Genomic DNA, 26,827 nt, shown 5'->3' on the forward strand with positions numbered 1-26,827 from the left:
AAGGCCTGTGCCTTTTGCTGATTCTGCCACTGGTTGATGTCCTGGGGGACATTATTTCCAACTCTTGTAAGTTTTATTGGTCAAAGCAAAATTAATAGACCAGAAAGTAAAAATGAAAAAAAAAAACAGTTTTTGCTGCAAAATCCAGTGTCAGTCAACCCGCTTCTTCTGCGACCAGGCTGCCATGGACCCACCATTTGGGGGTGTGCTATCACACTGGTCTGGGCTTGGAATACTACTGCACTGAATAATGGTAACACATCATTACATGTGAGCAGTTCAGTGCAGGAGTAAGGAACACCAACTGCCAGAAGATTTTGTGGAAAAAGTGGGGGAAAACACTGCGCTATAACTAAATGTAAAACAAAAAAAGCAGCTGCCAACACTTAAAACAAACAAAGTTCAACAGTCAAAAGGTAAAAAATAGTGTAGCGCTTCTGTAATGGTGAATGTGGTCAACACACACACAAAAAAAATTCCAAATAAATGGTCACATGAGAAAGTCCATATACATAAAATAAAGTCCAATGGAATGGGTATGAACTTCCGTGATGTGACTGGTACAAGGATGGTTAGGCCATTTCAAGGAAAGAGAGGGATCTTGCTAAACAGATATACCCATGTAAAACAGCTTGTCTGTAGACATCAGGGAAGTAATAAAATACTCTTACCAACTGTGTTGGACTCACACGGTCATATGACAGTTGAGTTTGTAAAGCTTGGGGTCCCAATCTAGGGCCAGGGGGTGGATCGATGAAGGTCCGTCAAACTGGTGAGAGAACTCCAACCGACTGTGTGCCAAGCGATGTGTTTCACGGATGGAACATCAGGATGGTTTCTTATCCAACTCGGACGTAGCACGATCAACACCGATACTCCGATCACCCCGAAATAGGGTGAAAGATGTTAGAGGTTTTTTAGGCCAAAAAAGGGAAAGAAAAAAGAGAGCTCCACATGGTGCGGGTCAGACGGTATAAAACGGCAAATTTATTTAAAAGTCAAAAAATTATATAAAATATTTTATGACTTAGTGATCACAAAAAGATAGGTAAAAATGAAAGTAAAAGCAATGTAGGGTGCCAACAGCTAGCCCGACGCGTTTCGACACATATGTCTTCGACAGGGGCATGTTGGAGCCCACCACATTGCTAGCAGATTTATGGAGTGTCTGAGACAGTTCCGCCTACAAAAGGGGCGGAAACTTCAGTCTGGGACAACCCCTTACAGGTATGGTAAACAATCATGTCAAACCAAGGTAAACATATTCTAACATGATAAACAAATGTAGACATCAATCTATCATCCATATGTGGCAGTACCTTCTCATACAATACTCAAGTTGGATTTGATAACAGCAAAAAAATAAATCAAAAGATAACGATAATAAACAAATCTCATGCATTGGTCGGAGCTTCCCCAAACTTGTAGGTCAAGGGGGGACCAGTGATAAAGTGGTACACGTGCGAAATTGAATCAAGCACATAAACATAGTTATCAAAACATGTAATATAGCTGCCATATATACTGTATTACAAATCCGTCACCTGGGACAGTTTACTCACAATTGTATTGTATCAAGGTAGGTCTGTGCGTGTCAAGGTGGCAATGTCTGATGATGGTCTATCGTTGTGTGGGTTTAGATGGATCTTGATAACTTGCTGACAGTATACGGCTGAAAATTGTATATACGTTGCCTTAGCAACTGTTAGTATGTGCTATCTATTATGATAAGATTCCGGTCGTATGGCGGAATTACGTCCCGACGTATAGCACGAACGTAACGGCTCTACCAATCCCTGGTGTGCGCATTGCATCATCATGTAAGGGGGGTGTTTAGAAGAGACGTACGTCCCTCTGACCACGAGGCTGAGGCGTGTACGTTTGGACGTCACATAATGTATCCCCCATGTAAAACCATAGAGGAGGGGCATACAGGCTTCGCGCCATTTTGCCGCGTTGTGCACGTCTCGCACCACGAGGCGCGACGCGCGGCATCTATTCAAGGCGATCGGAACTTACGATGCAATCGTGTCGCGTCGTGCGTCGTGACGTACGATGCCAACATCACACCCGGAAAAGACGAAGCGTGCGACGCGACAACGTCACATCACGGTGCACATCAAGCCACGTCGAAACCATGGCAACCCGTCCCCAATGTATGGGAACCGTCGTCATGGAGAAAGGGATGCCACAAAAAAAGGAAAAGAAAAAAACCAGACTCCACACTAAGGCTGACATACTGAGGATTAGTGTTAGATCAGTAATGTCAAATGGAAAATAAAATGGGTAAAAAAGATGATCCAATCATATGAAATCTAGTTCTGGACCCACAAAAAGAACAGAGCCTCGTGGGCACCAAGGGCACATAAGTCTCAAAATGGGCCAAACTTAAATTGGTCCAGGATGAGGCGTACATGACAAAGACGCAAGCTATACCCAGTGGTCAAATGGAAAAGTTATATTTGTTTATATGTTTCCCAGAGAGAGCTGCACTTGCCCTAAGTCATATGGGGCTCAGGGGAAAATGCAATGTTGTACATGGGCACACATATCTGTGGTGAGGCATAAGGCAGAAATTCAAAAACATGTAAAAAGAACTGTAAGGCCGCGTACACACGCGGGGACTGTTCGCCCAACTTTGTCCGTCAAACAGTTTCGGCAAACAGTCCGCTCAAAATTAACATGGACGGACATGGCCACACACGACGGACGAACAGTTTGCTGAAACCGTGCGCGATGACGTGAACGGCACGTACGACGGGACGAAAAATACGAGTCCTATACACTGCATTATAACTTTCGGCGTGAAAATCCTTTCTGAGCATGCGCGCAACTTTGTTTGACGAACAAGCCTACACACGTGGGGACTGTCCGCTGAAACAAGGTTTCAGCGGACAGTTTTTCGGAATTTCCGAAAAACCTTGTTCAGCGGACTGTTCGCTGAAACTGTCCGCTGAAAGCCCACACACGAGCGGACTGTCCGCTGAAACTTGGTTTCAGCGGACAGTTTCAGCGAACAGTCCCCGCGTGTGTACGCGGCCTAAATTGAGCTGGAGACGTGAATGTGAGTGAGTCCCCTGTAGATTCAAAAAAGCAACACGAGATGTGCGTAACAAGTTCCAAGGACAGTGATTGTCACATGGTTGAAGATTGGCAAGATCAGTGAGGTAGTAATAAGAATAAAGAAGGTAGGACAAATATTGTGTCTAAAAGAGAAAGAAAAATTAAATAAATAAATAGTGGAAGTGAGGACGTGGTGTTAATAACCTGTAACCAAATGTATTAAGCCTGATTAATGAAACTGTTAATGTCCCAATCTGTATTCATGCCATGGGGGGAGTAGCACCTCAATTCATAGATCCAAAAAGTCTCGAGGCGCGACACCCCCCGTAGGCAGGAATCTCCCCTCCAGCTTGGAACAAATTTGTCTATGATTTGGAAACGTGTGCCTGTAGGATCTCTATTGTGTTTTTCGAGGTAGTGTCTCGGGACCGTGTGTTTGTCACAGCCTTTTTTAATTTTACTAAGGTGTTCATTGACTCTAATTGAAAAATTGCGAATGGTACGACCGACATATTGTTTGTTGCAAGGGCATGTGATCAGGTAAACAATATATCTGGTGGTGCAAGTAGTGAAGTGTTTCATAGAGTACCTACGTGAGGTGGCCGTGGATACAAAAGAATCGCTCTTCCTCTTGCCCAACATATTATGTATACAGACATTGCATTTTCTGCAGGGAAAGTAACCTTTACTCTGTGGAAAAAATTGGATGGGTCTGGGAATGTCTATTACATTGGGGGAGATATCACTTTGTATCGATCGGGCTCCTCTGTAGATAATTCCAGCTTTCTCAGGGATTGTTCCTCCTAGAATTTGGTCACTGCATAATACCTTCCAGTGCCTATTGATAATTTTCTTTATCTCATTGTGTTGTGTAGAGAAAGTGGTAAAAAAAGACCATTTGAATTTATCATTTGTTTTTGTTTTGGGTTTCTTTTGGACAAGGGAGGACCTATCAGTTTGTAAAGCTATTTGGATATCGGCATCAAGAGCGCATGGGTCATAACCCTTGTCTAAGAACCTCTTGCGGATGGTATAGGATCGGGAAATAAAATCGCTAACATTAGTGCAGTTACGCCTCAGTCTGAGAAATTGGCCACGTGGGACGGATCTAAGCCACTGGTGGTGATGGCAGCTATCAACAGGAATATATCCGTTCCTGTCTGTTGGTTTAAAAAAGGTTCTCAAGACTAGGCGTTTCTGCACTACTGTGACTTCCAAGTCCAAAAAGTGTATGTTAGTGGTACTGGCTTCAAAGGTCAAATGGATACCGCGATCGTTATTGTTAAGGGTTGCCATGAAGGCATCCAGAGATGGCCGGCTACCCCTCCACAGGAGGAGGATGTCGTCTATATATCTTGCCCACAGCACCAATTCAGGCCTGTCCAGGGCATAGACGACATCCTCCTCCCACTGGGCCATAAACAGATTGGCCAAACTGGGTGCATATTTTGCCCCCATGGCAACCCCTTTGATCTGGGTATAAAAGGTACCCTGAAACCAGAAATAATTATGGGACGTAGCGAATTCTAGTAATTGCATAAGAAAATTTCTGTGTATCACAGGAAGTGTAGAGTCCCTTGAGAGAAATAACTCCACAGCACCTAAACCTAAGTGCTGTGGGATGCAGGTGTACAGTGCGGACACATCAGCTGTGACTAGAATAAGATCGTCATGGTACTGTATGTTTTCTAATAATCGAATAGTGTCGCCTGTATCCTGTAAATAAGATGGTATACTTCTTACTAAGGGCTGGAGATAAGAATCTATATATTTCCCTATTCGCGAAGTAATGGAATCTATACCACTAACAATTGGACGGCCTGGTGGATTCACTGGGTCCTTATGTATTTTGGGTAGTTGGTATATTGTCGGAATACGTGGTGCCAGTGGAATCATGAATTCCCTCTCCTTTTTATTTAAAATATTCAAAGAGAAACCTTCATCTATAATCCGTGTAAGTTCTTTTTTATATTTGGAAGTAGGGTTCCCAGATAGGGGGCTGTAAGTGGTGACGTCGCTCAACAATCTATTCATTTCGTCAACGTAACGTGTTTTGTCTAGTACCACTAGACCACCCCCCTTGTCTGCAGGGCGGATGATAAGGTTTTTTCTTTCACACAGGGATTTGAGGCCCTGTGCTATAGAAGGGTCTTGGTGTACCCTTTTAGTAGGCAACTTATCCAAATCATTTAAAACAAGATTTTTAAAAACATTAATGGATGGGGGTAAAATACCTGGGTTGAACAAAGAAGGATTGCTCAATCCAGAATGTCTAACTAGTGTGGAATCTGGAACTGCATTGGTTCTGCTAGGTGAAGACAAAAAATGTCTCTGAATGTGTAACTTACGGATGAATTTCTGCACATCAATAAATGTATTACATTTATTGAGTTTTTTAGGTGGGACAAATTTAAGGCCCTTATCTAAAATGCGTTTTTCACTCGCTGACAATGTTACTGTACTGAGATTAAAAATACCCGCTCCTACTGTGTCCGTTTTCTTTTTCCATTGAATACCCCCATCCATTAATGTTTTTAAAAATCTTGTTTTAAATTATTTGGATAAGTTGCCTACTAAAAGGGTACACCAAGACCCTTCTATAGCACAGGGCCTCAAATCCCTGTGTGAAAGAAAAAACCTTATCATCCGCCCTGCAGACAAGGGGGGTGGTCTAGTGGTACTAGACAAAACACGTTACGTTGACGAAATGAATAGATTGTTGAGCGACGTCACCACTTACAGCCCCCTATCTGGGAACCCTACTTCCAAATATAAAAAAGAACTTACACAGATTATAGATGAAGGTTTCTCTTTGAATATTTTAAATAAAAAGTAGAGGGAATTCATGATTCCACTGGCACCACGTATTCCGACAATATACCAACTACCCAAAATACATAAGGACCCAGTGAATCCACCAGGCCGTCCAATTGTTAGTGGTATAGATTCCATTACTTCGCGAATAGGGAAATATATAGATTCTTATCTCCAGCCCTTAGTAAGAAGTATACCATCTTATTTACAGGATACAGGCGACACTATTCGATTATTAGAAAACATACAGTACCATGACGATCTTATTCTAGTCACAGCTGATGTGTCCGCACTGTACACCTGCATCCCACAGCACTTAGGTTTAGGTGCTGTGGAGTTATTTCTCTCAAGGGACTCTACACTTCCTGTGATACACAGAAATTTTATTATGCAATTACTAGAATTCGCTACGTCCCATAATTATTTCTGGTTTCAGGGTACCTTTTATACCCAGATCAAAGGGGTTGCCATGGGGGCAAAATATGCACCCAGTTTGGCAAATCTGTTTTTGGCCCAGTGGGAGGAGGATGTCGTCTATGCCCTGGACAGGCCTGAATTGGTGCTGTGGGCAAGATATATAGACGACATCCTCCTCCTGTGGAGGGGTAGCCGGCCATCTCTGGATGCCTTCATGGCAACCCTTAACAATAACGATCGCGGTATCCATTTGACCTTTGAAGCCAGTACCACTAACATACACTTTTTGGACTTGGAAGTCACAGTAGTGCAGAAACGCCTAGTCTTGAGAACCTTTTTTAAACCAACAGACAGGAACGGATATATTCCTGTTGATAGCTGCCATCACCACCAGTGGCTTAGATCCGTCCCACGTGGCCAATTTCTCAGACTGAGGCGTAACTGCACTAATGTTAGCGATTTTATTTCCCAATCCTATACCATCCGCAAGAGGTTCTTAGACAAGGGTTATGACCCATGCGCTCTTGATGCCGATATCCAAATAGCTTTACAAACTGATAGGTCCTCCCTTGTCCAAAAGAAACCCAAAACAAAAACAAATGATAAATTCAAATGGTCTTTTTTTACCACTTTCTCTACACAACACAATGAGATAAAGAAAATTATCAATAGGCACTGGAAGGTATTATGCAGTGACCAAATTCTAGGAGGAACAATCCCTGAGAAAGCTGGAATTATCTACAGAGGAGCCCGATCGATACAAAGTGATATCTCCCCCAATGTAATAGACATTCCCAGACCCATCCAATTTTTTCCACAGAGTAAAGGTTACTTTCCCTGCAGAAAATGCAATGTCTGTATACATAATATGTTGGGCAAGAGGAAGAGCGATTCTTTTGTATCCACGGCCACCTCACGTAGGTACTCTATGAAACACTTCACTACTTGCACCACCAGATATATTGTTTACCTGATCACATGCCCTTGCAACAAACAATATGTCGGTCGTACCATTCGCAATTTTTCAATTAGAGTCAATGAACACCTTAGTAAAATTAAAAAAGGCTGTGACAAACACACGGTCCCGAGACACTACCTCGAAAAACACAATAGAGATCCTACAGGCACACGTTTCCAAATCATAGACAAATTTGTTCCAAGCTGGAGGGGAGATTCCTGCCTACGGGGGGTGTCGCGCCTCGAGACTTTTTGGATCTATGAATTGAGGTGCTACTCCCCCCATGGCATGAATACAGATTGGGACATTAACAGTTTCATTAATCAGGCTTAATACATTTGGTTACAGGTTATTAACACCACGTCCTCACTTCCACTATTTATTTATTTAATTTTTCTTTCTCTTTTAGACACAATATTTGTCCTACCTTCTTTATTCTTATTACTACCTCACTGATCTTGCCAATCTTCAACCATGTGACAATCACTGTCCTTGGAACTTGTTACGCACATCTCGTGTTGCTTTTTTGAATCTACAGGGGACTCACTCACATTCACGTCTCCAGCTCAATTTACAGTTCTTTTTACACGTTTTTGAATTTCTGCCTTATGCCTCACCACAGATATGTGTGCCCATGTACAACATTGCATTTTCCCCTGAGCCCCATATGACTTAGGGCAAGTGCAGCTCTCTCTGGGAAACATATAAACAAATATAACTTTTCCATTTGACCACTGGGTATAGCTTGCGTCTTTGTCATGTACGCCTCATCCTGGACCAATTTAAGTTTGGCCCATTTTGAGACTTATGTGCCCTTGGTGCCCACGAGGCTCTGTTCTTTTCGTGGGTCCAGAACTAGATTTCATATGATTGGATCATCTTTTTTACCCATTTTATTTTCCATTTGACATTACTGATCTAACACTAATCCTCAGTATGTCAGCCTTAGTGTGGAGTCTGTTTTTTTTCTTTTCCTTTTTTTGTGGCATCCCTTTCTCCATGACGACGGTTCCCATACATTGGGGACGGGTTGCCATGGTTTCGACGTGGCTTGATGTGCACCGTGATGTGACGTTGTCGCGTCGCACGCTTCGTCTTTTCCGGGTGTGATGTTGGCATCGTACGTCACGACGCACGACGCGACGCGATTGCATCGTAAGTTCCGATCGCCTTGAATAGATGCCGCGCGTCACGCCTCGTGGTGCGAGATGTGCACAACGCGGCAAAATGGCGCGAAGCCTGTATGCCCCTCCTCTATGGTTTTACATGGGGGATACATTATGTGACGTCCAAACGTACACGCCTCAGCCTCGTGGTCAGAGGGACGTACGTCTCTTCTAAACACTCCCCTTACATGATGATGCAATGCGCACACCAGGGATTGGTAGAGCCGTTACGTTCGTGCTATACGTCGGGACGTAATTCCGCCATACGACCGGAATCTTATCATAATAGATAGCACGTACTAACAGTTGCTAAGGCAACGTATATACAATTTTCAGCCGTATACTGTCAGCAAGTTATCAAGATCCATCTAAACCCACACAACGATAGACCATCATCAGACATTGCCACCTTGACGCGCACAGACCTACCTTGATACAATACAATTGTGAGTAAACTGTCCCAGGTGACGGATTTGTAATACAGTATATATGGCGGCTATATTACATGTTTTGATAACTATGTTTATGTGCTTGATTCAATTTCGCACGTGTACCACTTTATCACTGGTCCCCCCTTGACCTACAAGTTTGGGGAAGCTCTGACCAATGCATGAGATTTGTTTATTATCGTTATCTTTTGATTTATTTTTTTGCTGTTATCAAATCCAACTTGAGTATTGTATGAGAAGGTACTGCCACATATGGATGATAGATTGATATCTACATTTGTTTATCATGTTAGAATATGTTTACCTTGGTTTGACATGATTGTTTACCATACCTGTAAGGGGTTGTCCCAGACTGAAGTTTCCGCCCCTTTTGTAGGCGGAACTGTCTCAGACACTCCATAAATCTGCTAGCAATGTGGTGGGCTCCAACATGCCCCTGTCGAAGACATATGTGTCGAAACGCGTCGGGCTAGCTGTTGGCACCCTACATTGCTTTTACTTTCATTTTTACCTATCTTTTTGTGATCACTAAGTCATAAAATATTTTATATAATTTTTTGACTTTTAAATAAATTTGCCGTTTTATACCGTCTGACCCGCACCATGTGGAGCTCTCTTTTTTCTTTCCCTTTTTTGGCCTAAAAAACCTCTAACATCTTTCACCCTATTTCGGGGTGATCGGAGTATCGGTGTTGATCGTGCTACGTCCGAGTTGGATAAGAAACCATCCTGATGTTCCATCCGTGAAACACATCGCTTGGCACACAGTCGGTTGGAGTTCTCTCACCAGTTTGACGGACCTTCATCGATCCACCCCCTGGCCCTAGATTGGGACCCCAAGCTTTACAAACTCAACTGTCATATGACCGTGTGAGTCCAACACAGTTGGTAAGAGTATTTTATTACTTCCCTGATGTCTACAGACAAGCTGTTTTACATGGGTATATCTGTTTAGCAAGATCCCTCTCTTTCCTTGAAATGGCCTAACCATCCTTGTACCAGTCACATCACGGAAGTTCATACCCATTCCATTGGACTTTATTTTATGTATATGGACTTTCTCATGTGACCATTTATTTGGAATTTTTTTTGTGTGTGTGTTGACCACATTCACCATTACAGAAGCGCTACACTATTTTTTACCTTTAGAAGATTTTGTGGGCCAGAGGTATGTGCTCAAAGGTATAGGGGCAGTCTGATGGGGAGATCTGATGTAAGGGGACACTCTGATGGGGACTCCGGATGTATGGGGCACTCTGATGAGAACACCTGATGTAAGGTGTCACTCTAAAAGGGACACCTGATACAAGGGGGATTCTAATGGGGACACCTGATGCAAGGGGTACTCTTGTGGGGGCAAAATGTAAGGAAGTACTCTAATAAGCACACTTGTTGTAAGGGGACACTCTGATGTGGACACCTGATGTGAGGGGTCACTCTGATGGGGACATCTGATGCAAGAGGGGACTTTGATGGGGACATCTGATGCAAAGGGGCATTTGATGTAAGGAAGTACTCTGATGAGTAAACTTGATGTAAGGGGACACTCTGATGGGCACATCTGATGCAAGGGTGCATCCAGATGGGGACACCTGATGTAACGGGGCACTCTGATGGGAACACTTGATGCGAAGGGTCACTCTGATGGGGACACCAGATGCAAGGGGGATTCTGATGGGGACATCTGATGCAAGTGGGGACTTGATCGGGACACCTGATGCAAAGGGCGATTCTGATGGGGGCATTTGATGTAAGGAAGTACTCTGATGAGTAAACGGGATGTAAGGGCACACACTGATGGGGACATCTGATGCAAGGGTGGAGCCTAAAGGGGATATCTGATGTAAGGAAGCACTCTAATGTAAGGGGACACTCTGATGGGGGCACCTGATGCAAAAGGGCACTCAGATAGGGACACCTGATGCAAGGAAGAGTCTGATGGGAACATCTGATGTAAGGGTTCACTCTGATGAGGACTCCTAATGTAAGGAAGCACTCCAATGGGGACACATGATGTAAGGGGTCACTCTGATGGGGATACCTAATGCAAGGGAAAGTCTGATGGGAACACCTGATGTAAGGGGTCCCTTTGATGGGGACATGTGATGCAAGGGTGACTCTGATGGAGGTATCTGATGTAAGGAAGCACTCTGATAGGACACTTTATGTAAGAGGGCACACTAATGAGGAGATCCAATCAGAAAATTCACAATATTATTGAATTGTCATAGAACTTGTAAACTGCTTATTTTTTGATAGACATAAATTGACCACATATGCTATATACGAGAATCAGACTCATCTTAACATGAGATTCAGACCTCTGCTGGGTGCTGAGAAGTCCTAATGGGTGAGAGATGTGACCTCGCCCTTGAAAGTACACTGAGAGGCACAGCTTTGTAGATATATGCTAATATGACTGGGTGGGGACACAAGAGCTATTTCTAATGATCATATGCTTTAATAATGATCGGAATGTAACCCATCCAAATGTTATTAGCGTTTTTAACAATGGATTATACTGAGAAAAAAAATTATGTTTTTAAAGCGGAGTTCCACCCTAAAGTGGAACTTCCGCTGATCGGAACCCTCCCCCCCTCCGGTGTCACAATTGGCACCTTTCAGGGGGCAGGGGGGGTGGAGATACCTGTCAAAGACAGGTATTTACACCCACTTCCGGGCATAGACTCCCATGGGAGTCTATGCCTCTTCCTGTCCTGCCGCACTGTCTGCTGGGACACACACGGGTCCCAGAGACAGCGCAGACAATTCCTATTGCGCTGCGCGACTCGCGCATGCTCAGTAGGGAACCGGGAAGTGAAGCCGATTCGCTTCACTTCCTGATTCCCTCACCTAGAATGGTGGCGGCAGCAGCCGAGAGCCGAGCGATCGATCGGCCTCGGCTGCCGGCATCGCTGGACCCCGGGACAGGTGAGTGTTCATTTATTAAAAGTCAGCAGCTGTAGTATTTATAGCTGCTGGCTTTTAATATTTTTTTTGTAGGTGGAATCCCTCTTTAAAGAGGAAGTAAACTCTGCAAAATAATTTTTTTATTACCCTTCCTTGCAAAGTAAAGGCATACTAGCACATTATGTGGCACTTACCTGCAAATGAAACCTGTGTCATCCCCGCTGCAGGCTGCATCCATCTTCCTCCTTTCGGGGCCGCGGACTCCAGCTGTGTGATTGGCCGGAGCCACCACTCCCGCCCATGCGCGTGGGAGCCACCAGTCACAATAATGACTGCTGAAGAAACGGCACGGGTGGCCATTGCTTCCGAGCTAATGCAGCATCATCGGCGCAGTGTATAATATATATCTCCTAAACGGCACACGTTTAGGAGATATTTACAGTACCCATAGGTAAGTCTTATTCTAAACTTACCTATAGATACAAACATTACAGGGCAATTTACAACCTCTTTAAGTACTGTGTTTTTATTCCCTGAGAGATAAGTCCCAGACTCTTCTGTTTTTTGGTTGAGAAGTTATAATGGACCTTTCAAATAATAATAATTATTTGCGGGCCTCTTCTTCTGCAAACGCTAATTCTCATGTCAGTGAGTGAGTTTGCAAGTTAAAACTTTTGGTTTCCCTGATTACATCATATAACCGGTTTGCATGCAGGTCAAAGTCTCAAAGCACAGATGTCAGACAACATGCCTTATCACGCCTCTGCATTTTTTTTTTTACTACGGGATAATTTGAAGCATGTTACGGTCTAAAATAAGGGCTCGTCCGGGATTTGAACCCGGGACCTCTCGCACCCTAAGCGAGAATCATACCCCTAGACCAACGAGCCAACTGATTTCCTAACATCATGTCAGAACACTTTAGACATGAGGTCATTTTTCCCCAAGCCCTCAGAGTTGTCTGTTCAAAAGGAATTTTAACTAGTTCAGATCTTTGGATGTACATAGTATGTCTAAAGGGTTAAGCACAAGCAACAGCAGCCATCAATATATGCTTGTTTTTATCAGCTGTAAAGTGAAAGTGATCCCACAACTGCCACCAATCACTGTTACACTGCAGATGGCATGGTCCCACCCAGCCACACTCACCCTGCATGGTTACTTGGCTCTCCCGCTCTCCCTGGGAGCCCAACATCATTGGGCTTCCACATGGCAGATGGGAGGAGACCAAAGAACAACCAGTCTTCGATCTCCTCTGCCCGAAATAATTCGGAGGTGACAAGTTCATCACTTCCAGTTTCAGAGCTGTCATTATATGGCTGATACAGCCCTAAAAGCATATAACCAAGCAGATCCCTGCTTGGTTACATGTATTGGAGGGCAGGGAAGACATTGGGGTCTATTAGACCCAAAGTTTCTCCATAAAAAGTACCTGACACCTGCTCTTTGTTATCACATGGGGATTTGTTAACAATGTTAACAAAGTTAAATAAATGAAAAAAATGTATGAAATACAATTATAATAAAATGTATTTAAAAAAAATGTAATGCCTATTACCCCACACACATTCACAAATGGAAACCTAGGGTGCACATGTGTATGTAAACCGCGATAGCATCACACATGCGAGGCATCCCTGTGAACGTTGGAGTGAGAGCCATAATTAATGTGCTAGAGATCACAGTTAATGCTAAAATGATGAGCTTAAAGGCTTTAAATCGTCGCCTATGGAGATTTTTGGGTACCACAGGTGCACGCAATTTTAAGACTTGTTTGGTATCTATCTACTTGGCGCAACCCCATCTTTTATATTTTACCCAAAATAGGTATAATATTGTGTTTGTGTGCACTACATTTCCTTTCATTATATTTTATCCTGAAAATATGCATTTGGTAAATGGTTGAACAAATATTGTGTAACAAAAAAAAATTGCAACTACTATACTTTTTATTCTAGAGGTCCTCTGCTTTCAGAAAATATATAATGTTCTGTGAGTTTTAAATAATTTTATGGTAAAAAATGCAGATTTTTACATGTGTGCAAAAAATGAAGGGAAAGTGGTGAAAATCGTTTATGACTGACGGAATTTCCCAACACTCCTTCTACTTTATGCCTAGTTACCTTTTTACTAGGGAGCAGAGTAGCCTTGGGATGTTATACAAACAGATTTGTACTGCTTAAAGGAAATGATCTTTAGCGTTTATACATGTGATGATGGTCATGTGCTACAGGACTTTTATTGCTTGGCTCTTAAGACCTTGTGACCAGATCAAAAATATTCCCAATATTACATGTGCATTCAATGTATTTTATGTACATTATTTACCTGTTAAATGTTAAAACCTCGTGTAGACATCCAGAAGCCCTGAGACTGTTGCCAAGCACAGTGTCAGAAGCCCCATCAGACTCAGAGCCGGGCCAGAGCCTCCATTCTTCTGGGCTTCCAGCCAGCTGAAGATCCCCTAATGTCCCACAGTGACTTCCAGTTCCTATAGAGCCCCCCAAGCTCCCACAGTGTCCCCAGACCCCCTAAAAGTGCTTAGCACCCACAGTGGCCCCCAACTTCCCACAGTGCCACCCAGGCCCGGACTGGGACAAGAAATAGGCCCGGGCATTTTAAACTGGGCAGCCCAGTCCCTGGGGGGAGTAGGTCGGAGATGTGGGGCAGGCGTTCGCGGGGGTGGTTGGTGACCAGATATTCATCCCCAGAACCATCCCCAATTCTACAAAGAGACATCCCCAGCAAAGATGACTCCAGACCAGCAAAGAGACAGCCCCCGACCAGCAAAGAGACAGCCTCAAAGCAGCAAAGAGACAGCCTCAAAGCAGCAAAGAGACGGCCCGAGACCAGCAAAGAGATGGCCCCAGACCAGCAAAGAGACGGCCCCAGACCAGCAAAGAGACGGCCCCAGACCAGCAAAGAGACGGCCCCAGACCAGCAAAGAGACGGCCCCAGACCAGCAAAGAGACGGCCCCATACCAGCAAAGAGACGGCCCCATACCAGCAAAGAGACGGCCCCATACCAGCAAAGAGACGGCCCCATACCAGTAAAGAGACGGCCCCATACCAGTAAAAAGACGGCCCCATACCAGTAAAAAGACAGCCCCATACAGACAGCCTCATACTAGTAAAAAGACAGCCCCATACTAGTAAAGAGACAGCCCCATACCAGTGACGAGACAGCCCCATACCAGTGACGAGACAGCCCCATACCAGTGACGAGACAGCCCCAGCCCCATGCCAGTGACGAGACAGCCCCATGCCAGTGACGAGACAGCCCCATGCCAGTGACGAGACAGCCCCATGCCAGTGACGAGACAGCCCCATGCCAGTGACGAGACAGCCACATGCCAGTGACGAGACAGCCCCATGCCAGTGACGAGACAGCCACATGCCAGTGACGAGACAGCCACATGCCCACATGCCAGTGACGAGACAGCCCCATGCCAGTGACGAGACAGCCCCATGCCAGTGACGAGACAGCCCCATGCTAGTAAAGAGACAGCCCCAAACAGACATCCCCATACCAGTAAAGAGGCAGCCCCAATCTACTCCATTTCACCACCACTCACCCCGCTCCTCCCTGTGCAGCCATCACAGTGTCCCGGCTGGTGTTAGGAGAGAGGCTGCTGCTGTAGATACAACTCCAGCGCGGCCGGCCCGCGCGGTGTCTGTCCCCTGCAGGCACTTCCTGGATGTCACATGACAGGAGCCTTCTCTTCCTCCTTTAGGAATGTCCGTATAGCGCGAGGTGAGCGGCGGCCGCGGTCTGTGTTAACCCCGTCCTGACCGCGGTCGCTGCTTAACTCCCGCCGTGCCGCCCAGTCATCAAGAGGCCACTCTTGCTCCAACATGCAGCCCAGGGACCGCGGCCCACCGGGCAAACGCCCGGTATGCCCTATGGCCAGTCTGGGCCTGGTGCCACCAAGTGCCCTGCAGTGCCCCCTAGCTTGTCGCAGAGCTTCCAGTTTCACAATTTTCCAGCCCATTCAGGGCCCTACAGTCTCCCACAGTGCCCCCAGCTTCCTGGAGATACCTCCTTTCCTAGAGTACCCCTTCTCTTCTGCCAGGAACCTCATCCCCTACAGGTCTGCTGCAGAGTCCCCTAAGGCTGGATTCACACCTATGCATTTTTAGTGCTTTTTACATTTTGCAGATTTGTACTACAGTCCATTTAACATGGCTTCCTATGGAACACGTTCCGCTTTCCTATGGAAGCACTAAAAATGCATAAATGCATAGATGTGAATCCAGCCTAACGCTCTTTAGAACTCTCACCCCCCACAATGGCACACAGAGCCATCCAGCATTTATATATATATATATATATATTTTTGTATTTTTTTATTACCAAAAGTATTGCGACACCTGTCTTTACACGTACATGAACTTTAATGGCATCCCAGTCTAAGGCTGGATTCACACCTATGCAGTTTTAGTGCTTTGTGCATTTTACAGATTTGTACTACAGTCCATTTAACATGGTTTCCTATGGAACACGTTCTGCTTTCCTATGGAAGCACTAAAAATGCAAAATGCATAGATGTGAATCCAGCCTAACGCTCTTTAGAACCCTCACCCCCCACAATGGCACACAGAGCCATCCAGCATTTATATATATATATATATATATATATATATATACATACATATATACATATATATATATATACATATATATATATATATATATATATATATATATATATATATTAATATTTTATTACCAAAATTATTGCGACACCTGTCTTTACACGCACATGAACTTTAATGTCATCCCAGTCTAAGGCTGGAGTCACACCTATGCCGTTTTAGTATATATATTAGTTATTAGTTTTATATATATATATATATATATATGCATACATATATACATATATATATATACATATATATATATATATATATATATATATATATATATATATATATATATATATATATATATATATATATATATTTTTATATATATTTTTTTTTTATTACCAAAATTATTGCGACACCTGTCTTTACACGCACAGGAACTTTAATGGCATCCCAGTCTAAGGCTGGATTCACACCTATGCAGTTTTAGTGCTTTTTGCATTTTACAGATTTGCACTACAGTCCATTTAACATGGCTTCCTATGGAACAAGTTCTGTAGTGCAAATCTGCAAAATGCACTAAAAATGCATAGATGTGAATCCAGCCTTAGTCTTTAGGATTAAGGCTTGATTCACATCTACGTAGGTTGCAGTTTGCATGTTGCAGGGGCATTTAGCATTTTTCAATACACGCTTTTGATCCATTGAAGTTTATGGAACCAAAAACCAGAAAAAAGTCCCTGACCCTTTCCATAAAATGCACAGATGTGAACCACATCCATAGGAAACCATGTTAAATGGACTGTAGTGTGTTTCTGGAAAACTTAAAACGCACTAAAAAAGGCATTGGTGTGAAGTCTCAATGTTGATTTTGTCTGCCCACCCTTTGCAGCTGTAACAGCTTCAACTCTTCTGGGAAGTCCGTCCGCAAGGTTTAGGAGTGTGTCTATGGGAATGTTTGACCATTCTTCCTGAAGCAAATTCGTGAGGACAGGCACTGATGTGTTAATGGGGACTCTGGTAGTAAAAGGAGAATCCTAAAAGAAAAATAAAGGGAATCGCAAACCCCTTCCTCCTGCGCACCCTGGAAAATGAATAAACAGTGTAATACAATACAATGTGAAAGTGAAGCAGCAGGTAGTAAAGTTCAAAGGCTTCCAATATATAAAGAAAACAACTGTATTTTTAACAGGGAATGTTTTTTGTGTTTTTTTATTTGGGAAATTTCATTCATTCCAAAATTAAAAGTTACAGGCTAACACTTTTACGTATTTTCGAACAAGATTCTTCAAGTCATCAAATGTACTGATGAGAATTTTTATGCAAATTTTTGTAAAAATCATCATACGAACATTTGTGTACTGCCAGCTTTAGGGTTAGTTTGCCTAGTTAGGGTTAGTTTGCCTAAAAGACCTTAATTCTTTCCATGCTCAGTCCTTTTCCCCCATCATACAACAAACATGAAAGAGAAATAAATTCTGAGTATTTGTGTGTATTACAGTGCATGCTGTAATGTGTAGGGTTAAAGTCGAACTAAAGGCAAAATGTTTTTTTCATTTTGGAAGGGAGGGTTATAAAACAAGTCACTGTCAGGCCTTTTTTTTGCCATCTGTGTGCCATTGGGTAGATTTCCCTTCACACCCTGTCCTATAGCAAAACAGAAAATGAGATAAAATCCCTCCAAAGTCAGAGAATCCCTGATTGTTGCCAGAATTGGTGTCTCCATTGGGAGACACCATTTCTGGTGACAACCCAAAAATTTGAATTTTCTTCACTTTTACATTGGAATATTATCTCTATATTTCATTTCTGGTGACAACCCAAACATTGGAATTTTCTTAATTTTCCCATTACAATATTTCCTCTATATTTTTATTCTAATGACAACCCCAAATTTGGCATTTCCTTCACTATACTCATTGCAAGATTTGCCCTCTATTCCTATTCTGGTGACAATGTAACATTTGGGATTTTATTCATTTTCCCCAGTGAACTATTTCCCCTCTATTCTTTTTCTGGTGACAACCCAAAATTTGTGATTTTTTTTCTTCATTATCCCCATTGGAGGATTTCCCTTACATTCCTTACATTCCTGTTCTGGTGAAATCCCAAAACTTGGGATTTTCTTCACTTTCCCTATTGCAATAATTACCCTCTATTTCTGTTCTGGTGACAACACAAACTTTGGAATTTTCTTTATTTTCCCATTACAATATGTCCCCTCTATTTTTATTCTAGTGACAACCCAAAATTTGGGATTTCCTTCACTATACTTGTTGCAAGATTTCCCCTCTATTCCTGTTCTGGTGACAATCTAAAATTTGGGATTTACTTCCCTTTCCCCAGTGGACCATTTCTCCTCTATTCTTTTTCTGATGACAACGCTAACATTTTTGATTTTCTTCACGCTCCCCATTGGAGTATTTTCCTTTAATTCCTGTTCTGGTGAGAATCCAAAGTTTGGGATTTTCTTCACGCTCCCCATTGAAGGATTTCCCTTTAATCCCTTTCCTGGTGACAACCCAAAATTTGGGATTTCCTTTGCACTCTCCATTGGAAAATTTCCCCTCTATTCCTATTCTGGTAACAACCCAAAACTTTTTATTTTTTGATGCTTCCCATTAGAGGATTTAATTTTTATTCTAGTGACAACCCACAATTTGGAATTTGGAATTTTATTCACTATCCTCATTGCAAGATTTTGCCTTTATTCCTGTTCTGGTGACACTTCAAAATGTTTTTCCCAGTGAAACATTATTTTTTTTTCCTGATGACAACCCATAATTTTGGGTTTTCTTCACTTTCCCCATTAGACGATTTCCCTTTTACTCCTGTTATGGTGAAAACCGAAAATAAATTTTCTTTGTGCTCCCCATTGGAAGATTTTCCCTATATTCCTATTATGGTAACAACCGAAAAGTTCGAATTTTCTACATGCTCTCCATTGGAAGATTTCCCCTCTTATTCCTTTTCTGATGACAACAAAGAATATGGGATTTTCTTCTTTTTCCCCATTGAACAGTTTCCCCTTTTTTCCTGTTCTGGTGACAAATTAATGTAGCCCTGGTATAGGGGGGTCATATGAAGTTGCCCTCTCCACATAGGCTATGGCACTAACCTGCAGGTAACCAAATGAGCCAGAGCTTTTGCTAAAGGAAGAGTGGACTATGAATATATAATTGTCAGTGCCTCTACCTAGAACAGGGCTGCAGCGTATGTAGAGATGATCCCTTCCTAGGACAATAACTAGTAACTCACACAAAATAACTGACAGCAGTAGTACTAATACACCCAGAATAGATTTCTAAGAGTAAATATATGCAGACATACCAACAGGTGATTAGTGTAACTTTATATATGATAAAGTGATGGCATTACATACAACCAAAGCAATAACAAGAATGTACATATGTCAGAGAAGAACAGTGTGTATTTATATATATCCAGATATATAACAAAAGGCCTTTAACACCAATATCTCCAATTAGGCCCAGTGGCACAGTTCAGTTTCAGGGGCCCCTGATGAGCTGGCTTGCAAGGCGTAACACAATCCGGCTTGAGAGGACGAATGCTGATGTATCTGTGGAGAGGTGGCTTCCTGAGGGCGCTTGTAGAGATGAACACAGCGATGGCGAAGAAGTCTGGAACTTGCCACCTGCAAGGCAAATCAGGCTTATCTAGCCTATCTCTTGGCCCCTAACCTGTCTATATGCTATCAATGCTCCCGGACAGCTACCTATCTAAATGGCCATCGGAGGCCTATCCTGACACTATCCTGAGCTGTTTTTACCGTTCCTAAGGCTAATACTAGCTAGGAACCCCTCCAGACCAAACACTGTTGCTTTAAATAATGAAGTGGCAGAGATACACGTCAACACAAACCAGTCACTTGATAGGTTATAATAAAATGAGCTTTGCTCTCATACACTTGAGAATAGCCCAAGTATATTGCAGTATGCAAATCAAAAGTTTCAGTGAACCAGAGAAGCCTCTGACAGCTATAGCTGATTCCCACACAGGAGTGACAATAATATAACAAACAGTGAGCTGCACAGTGCAGTAACACTTGCCTATTGTCCCTTTTCAGTCAGGATGTATAGCTACAGCATAAAATCTTAATCTAGGCTTACCTGTAGGTCCAAGAAATATCTCCTAAACCTACACGGTTTAGGAGATATTTGCCGAAAGACAGGCACTGCTGTCTACGGCACATGCGCCGTAGACAGTGGCGCGCAGGCACACTGAGCGCGCCGCGGTCAACAGCGATATGCCGCGAGTGGCGGCTCCCGTGCACATGCGCGGGATTGGCGTAATCGTGGCTTCGCCGAATGACAGCGGCGGAGCAGCGAGACCCACCGAGAAGATGGATGCTCCGGACTACAGGGGACAGCAGTGACTTCGCTGGCTCCTGTGTCAGGTAAGTGACACATAATGGACTATTATGCGATGCATAGTACTCCATTATGCTTTACCTTTGCAGGGAATGAAAGAGGAAGTAAACTCATCAGGGTTTACTTCCTCTTTAAGCAGGGACAGGAAGCAACCTCTTAACAAGAATAATCTGTTTGTAACAAGAACTATAAGGTTAGTTACCATGCATACATGTAAACAACCTCACAGACAGTGTACAAAAGAACACTTCCCTACATTCAAATTTGGGATTTTCTTCCCTTCCCACATTGGAAGATTTCCCCTCTATTCCTGTTCTGGTGACAACCCTGAATTTATGATTTTCTTCCCTTTCCTCATTGGATGATTTCCTCTCAATTCCTGTTCTGGTAACAAACCAAAATGTTCCCCATTGGAGAATTTCCCTTCTATTCCTTTTTCTGGTGACAACCAAAAATGTAGGATGTTCTTCTTTTTCCCCATTGGATGACTTCCCCTCTTTTCCTGTTCTGGTGACCAATTCAAATTTGGGATTTTCTTCACTTTCACTTTTGGTGATAATGATAAACAGGACAAATAGAGAGAGGGCATCTCCCTAATGTGGGCACAGACAGGAAACAATAAAAACAAAATAGGAGTTCTAATCCCTCTCCACACTATCCAAAGCTTAAAAAAAAGTTTTGCCTTTAGTTAGACTTTAAGTGTTAAGCTGCCATAGCTGGGAAAACACTATTAAAAAAATGGGCGAACAATTGTCCAGTTTTCCTCAATGTTTCATGGCAAGTTGAACCCGATGATGGTACTAATTGTATGTAAATTCTCAATTGACAAATGTTTTTTCTATTTGATGTAGAAATGTAGCATAGATTATCGTTGTTTATTGTTTCTGATCATGGACAGTCTTTTGTATCCGATTTTTTTTGTGTGAAAACAGTACACATTAAATGAAAATTGTTATTTCTGAATCGCTAGTCTCAATCAGATGTCGAGTTGTGTGCACACTATACGAAAATCGAAGGATCGTCCCTCGTATAGAATTTTTCTTTTGATTTTCTTATAGTGTGTACTCAGCTTAACTTTTTAGTGCAAATGTTCCTATAAAAAATCTCATCAGTACATTTCATAGTGCCAACAGAGACTGACAAATATCATTGAAAAGTACTTAAAAATGTATAGAGCTTTTACCATTCGATTTTGGAATGAATGTAATTTCACAAATAAAAACCACATACATACACTGTTAGAATTTTGTTTTTTGAAAAACATGTTTCATCTTGCTCCTTCTAATTTTCTCCACACTATGGCCAAAAAACAAACATCAATTTGACACCACCAACCATTAGAAGATCAAATTAATGTTTTGAAAATGAAAATTTTCTAATGGAATTCTACTACTAGTTCATTGCAAGCTTTAGGTTTAGTGTACTTTACAGAGTGTGCTTACAGACTTGAAATGAAAAAGCTAATCATTATGGTTATTAATGTGCATTATGATGTCTTGTTTTACAGGTGACCGGATTTTGTCGAATTTTGTGATAATGTGGGCTGTTGTTTTTTTCATCATTGGACTGTTGGCCATTATTCCCTGCCTGTTGACTAGCAGACCAAATTACAGCTTACCACCAGATTAAGGAGCAAAACTGCATTATCAGAAAGTGTGGACAGCAAAGGACCTCATCCCAAATGTGATTTTTTTTTTTTTATGTGAACTAGACAATTGATATTTAACTGAGGAACCAAGGAACGTAATTTTGCACAATTCCCCATGCACAAACAATGGTCCATTTCAAGTTTTTTTCATATATATATATATATATAATAGAGGTAGATTGGCTTCACACTCCACTGCTTTCATTGTGCATGCATGTGTCTTAGCTCTGAGTTATTCTGACATTTCTGAATCCGTTCCAAGAGTCCTCTGCAATTCTGGATGAAGATTAAGAGGATAGACTCAGGTATAGATGACCAGTGTTGGTCATCTTACTTTAGAAAAGTAATTAGTTAAGTTACAAATTACTTCTCCCAAAAAGTAATTGCGTTAGTAACTCGGTTACTACACTGGAAAAGTAATTAGTTACTCAGCAAAGTAACTGTGACAGGGGTGGCAGCGGTGGTACTTGAGGGGGTGGCAGCGGTGTTACTTGAGGGGGTGGCAGCGGTGGTACTTGAGGGATGGCAGCGGTGGTACTTGAGGGGTGGCAGTGGTGATGGTGAACTTGGGGGGGGGGGTGGCAGCGGTGGTGTACTTGGGGGGGTGGCAGGCAGCGGTGGTACTTGGGGGGGTGGCAACAGTGGTGGTGCCATCCTCTCCCACCACCACCTCTGCCTCTTACTGATCCCATCCCCCACCACCACTGATCTCATTCCTACCGTATCCCCCCCATCACCTCTGTTGTAGAAGTGATGGTGGGTGAGTAGGGATGGGATCAGTAAGAAGCAGAGGGGGTGGGGGACTTGGGATGGATCGATTGCACTGCAATTCAAATCGTCAGACTGTCACTTACTTGAATGCCTCCAGGGATGCCTTTCCTCATGGGGAGAAAGAGAGACCCTCCAATTTACTCGATTGGTGTCAGCTGGTCAGCTGACTTAATTTTTCAGTGTCCGTCCCACCTCCCTACAGTCTCTCTCTCTCTGGATAGGCAGGGCGGGATGGGGCGGTCCAGACAGTCTCAGCCTCTTCTCAGCTCAGCGGGCAAAAGCCCCCCTTCCCACGGTGGAACGAACGGCCAGGCAGCGCGGCCACAGCGGGCCTCCCGGGCGGTAGATGTAATTGCAGTAACTCCGCCCAAGTAATGGGAACTGAGTTACCATGAGGGGAAGAGTAATCAGTTAGATTACTCATTACCCTCTAATGTAACTGCGTTAAGTAACTCTGTTTATTTTAACTGAGTTACTTACATCACTGTAGATGACCTATATATTTTGTTTTATTTAAATGTATTTATTTGATTAAGTTGTATGTGTTGTTTTGTTTTGTTAATTTGTGATGGTATCATATCATTATGATGTCACTGGGAGTGGGGGAGCATTAGTTGCTATAGGTTGCCTTTTTCTGTTTATGTTGTAATCATTCACCCTGATGAAGGTAACCTATGTTAAATTATAGGGTGTATTTATAAAAAGATTTGCATAGTTGTTTGTCCTTTGTAATTGCATGTAAATGTAGCACACTACTCCCTTGGGAGCTACTAGTGTAGTTCATTACAGTACTGCAGGTTTAACCACTTAAGGACCGCCGCATGCCAATGTACGTCATCAGAATGGCATGTACAGGCACAAGCACGTACATGTACGTGCTTGCCTTCAAGCGGGTGAGGGGTCCGATCGGACCCCCTCCCGCTGGATGCGGTGGTCCGTTTCGCTGCAGGAGCGATCCGGGATGAGGGGATGGCCGTTGGTTTCTGGCCATCCCCTCTCGATCGCTCCTGGCGAATGAGAAGCTTCCTATATTATATTACTATATTATATTATTATATATCCTATATTAAAAACACAGGCAGGGAGGAAGTGATGTCATTCTCCTTGGGGCAGTCTTTTTGACCGGACTACGAGGAGAAGAGTGAAAGTAAGTGCACCAACACTACACTAACATGTAGGCACACATAGGCACACAAACCCCCCCGATGGGGGACAGATCCCACTGGGGTTAGAGCGTAAGATTCCCTGGGGCGCAGAGTCTAAGAGCCAGCAGGTGTTCACCAGCGCCTCTAGTGGTGAGGATGGACTTGGCTGCAACTTGCTCCAGGTCACGACCCCCAGGGTCCCCCAGCTCACACCCACAGTAGGCAACAGGAGGATAGGGATGGTGAGGGACAAAGCCAAGGTCGGAGCCACAAGCAGACAAGAATACTCGGGTACACGCCAAAAGGTCAGGATCACAGGCAGACAGGGATAGTCAAGACATGCCAAAGTCAGTAACGGAAAACAGAAGCAGAGCACACGGCAGGAAACAGGAAGCTAACACACAAAGGAATACACAATGGTTGATCAGCACTGATGGCCTGCAGTGCACAGGTTAATATAGGGCTCCCTGATAGGGCCTGGGTTGGAGCCATACTTAGAGGAGAGGTTATAAAAACCACCAGGTGGAAGTGGCTGGCCTCTTAGTCTGAACACATGAGGGGAGGTAAGCAAACACAGGAAGATCACTGCATAACCATGACACACTGGTGCCGCTAAGTAGCTAGTTATTTTTTTAGGTTCACCGCCAGGTTTTTATAGCGCTAGGTACACCGATATACTACCCAATAATGGTTTTAACCCCCTGATTGCCCCTAGTTAACCCTTTCACCCCCTTTTGCCAGTGTCACTAAGCAATCATTTTTCTGATCGCTGCATTAGTGTCACTAGTGCTGCTAGGTAGCTAGTTATTTTTTTAGGTTCACCGCCAGGTTTTTATAGCGCTAGGTACCCCGATATACTACCCAATAATGGTTTTAACCCCCTGATTGCCCCTAGTTAACCCTTTCACCCCCTTTTGTCAGTGTCACTAAGCGATCATTTTTCTGATCGCTGCATTAGTGTCACTAGTGCTGCTAGGTAGCTAGTTATTTTTTTAGGTTCACCGGCAGGTTTTTATAGCGCTAGGTACCCCCATATACTACCCAATAATGGTGTTAACTCCCCGATTGCCCCTAGTTAACCTTTTCACCAGCGATCACCGTATAAGTGCCACTGGTGACGCTGGTTAGCCAGTTAGTTATTTATGTTCCCCGTCAGGTTTTTATATAGCGCCAGGGACCCCCATTCACTACATAATAAAGATTTTAACCCCCTGATTGCCCCTAGTTAACCCTTTCACCGGTGATCACTGTATAAGTCTTACGGGTGACTCTGGTTAGTTTGCTTTTTATAGCATCAGGGCACCCGCCATTTATTACCCAATAAAGGTTTAACCCCCTGATCACCCGGTGGGTGATATCAATTAGGTTTTAGGGTCAGGGTCTGCATCGCCCCAGGCAGCGCTAGGTTAGTGCCAGTACCGCTAACACCCACGCGCAAAGCATACACCTCCCGTAGTGGTATAGAATCTGAACAGATCAATATCTGATCTGATCAGATCTATACTAGCATTCCCAGCAGTTTAGGGTTCCAAAAAAATGCATTGTTAGCGGGATCAGCCCAGATACCTGCTGGCACCTGCATTTTTCCCCTCCGCCCAGCCCACCCAAGTGCAGTATCGATCGATCACTGTCACTTATAAAACACTAAACACATAACTGCAGCGATCGCAGAGTCAGGCCTGATCCCTGCGATCGCTAACAGTTTTTTTTTGTAGCATTTTATATTTAAATCCGGAAGGCAGTGCTTGGTTTTCGGGGTCCCGTACGTGACTAGACTCCCAAAAAGTCCCATATATGAGGTATCCCCGTACTCAGGAGAAGCAGCAGAATATATTTTGGGGTGCAATTCCACATATAACTATGGCATGTGTGAGCAATATATCATTTAGTGACAACTTTTTGTAAACTTTTTTTTTTTTTGTGTCATTATTCAATCACTTGGGACAAAAAAAAAATATTCAATGGGCTCAACATGCCCCTCAGAAATTTCCTTGGGGTGTCTACTTTCCAAAATTGGGTCATTTGGGGGGGGGGGGGGGTTGTACTGCCCTGCCATTTTAGCACCTCAAGAAATGAGATAGGCAGTCATAAATTAAAAGCTGTGTAAATTCCAGAAAATGTACTCTAGTTTGTAGACGCTATAACTTTTGCGCAAACCAATAAATATACGCTTATTGACATTTTTTTACTAAAGACATATGGCTGAATACATTTTGCCCTAAATGTATGACTAAAATTGAGTTTATTCGATTTTTCTTATAACAAAAAGTAGAAAATATATTTTTTTCTTGAAATTTTCGGTCTTTTTCCATTTATATCGCAAAAAGTAAAAATCGCAGAGGCAATCAAATACCATCAAAAGAAAGCTCTATTTGTGGGAAGAAAAGGACGCAAATTTCGTTTGAATACAACATTGCATGACCGTGCAATTACCAGTTAAAGCAGTGCAGTGCCAAATTGTAAAAAGACCTCTGGTCCTTAGGCTGTTACCGTATATACTCGAGTATA

The 26,827-nt window shown here is 43.1% G+C and overlaps 1 protein-coding gene and 1 non-coding gene across 2 annotated transcripts in view; one reads left to right on the plus strand and one right to left on the minus strand.

Annotated features, from left to right (window-relative positions):
• Positions 1–22,960, plus strand: part of LOC143963805 (CD276 antigen-like) — a 40,772-nt gene extending 17,812 nt beyond the window's left edge. Inside the window, exon 3 of the mRNA XM_077473538.1 lies at positions 22,263–22,960. Within this exon, the coding sequence (XP_077329664.1) occupies positions 22,263–22,384 (122 nt within the window). The 3' untranslated portion in view covers positions 22,385–22,960. The remainder of the gene's footprint in view (positions 1–22,262) is intronic.
• TRNAP-AGG (transfer RNA proline (anticodon AGG)) lies at positions 12,596–12,667 on the minus strand. Its single transcript has one exon. It is a non-coding gene; the product is annotated as a tRNA-Pro (tRNA).
• Positions 22,961–26,827: the final 3,867 nt, after the last annotated feature.

This window comes from Lithobates pipiens, unplaced genomic scaffold, assembly GCF_037356315.1.
Source record: "Lithobates pipiens isolate NorthernLeopardFrog02 unplaced genomic scaffold, aLitPip1_a1.2 Scaffold_8, whole genome shotgun sequence".
NCBI lineage: Eukaryota > Metazoa > Chordata > Amphibia > Anura > Ranidae > Lithobates > Lithobates pipiens.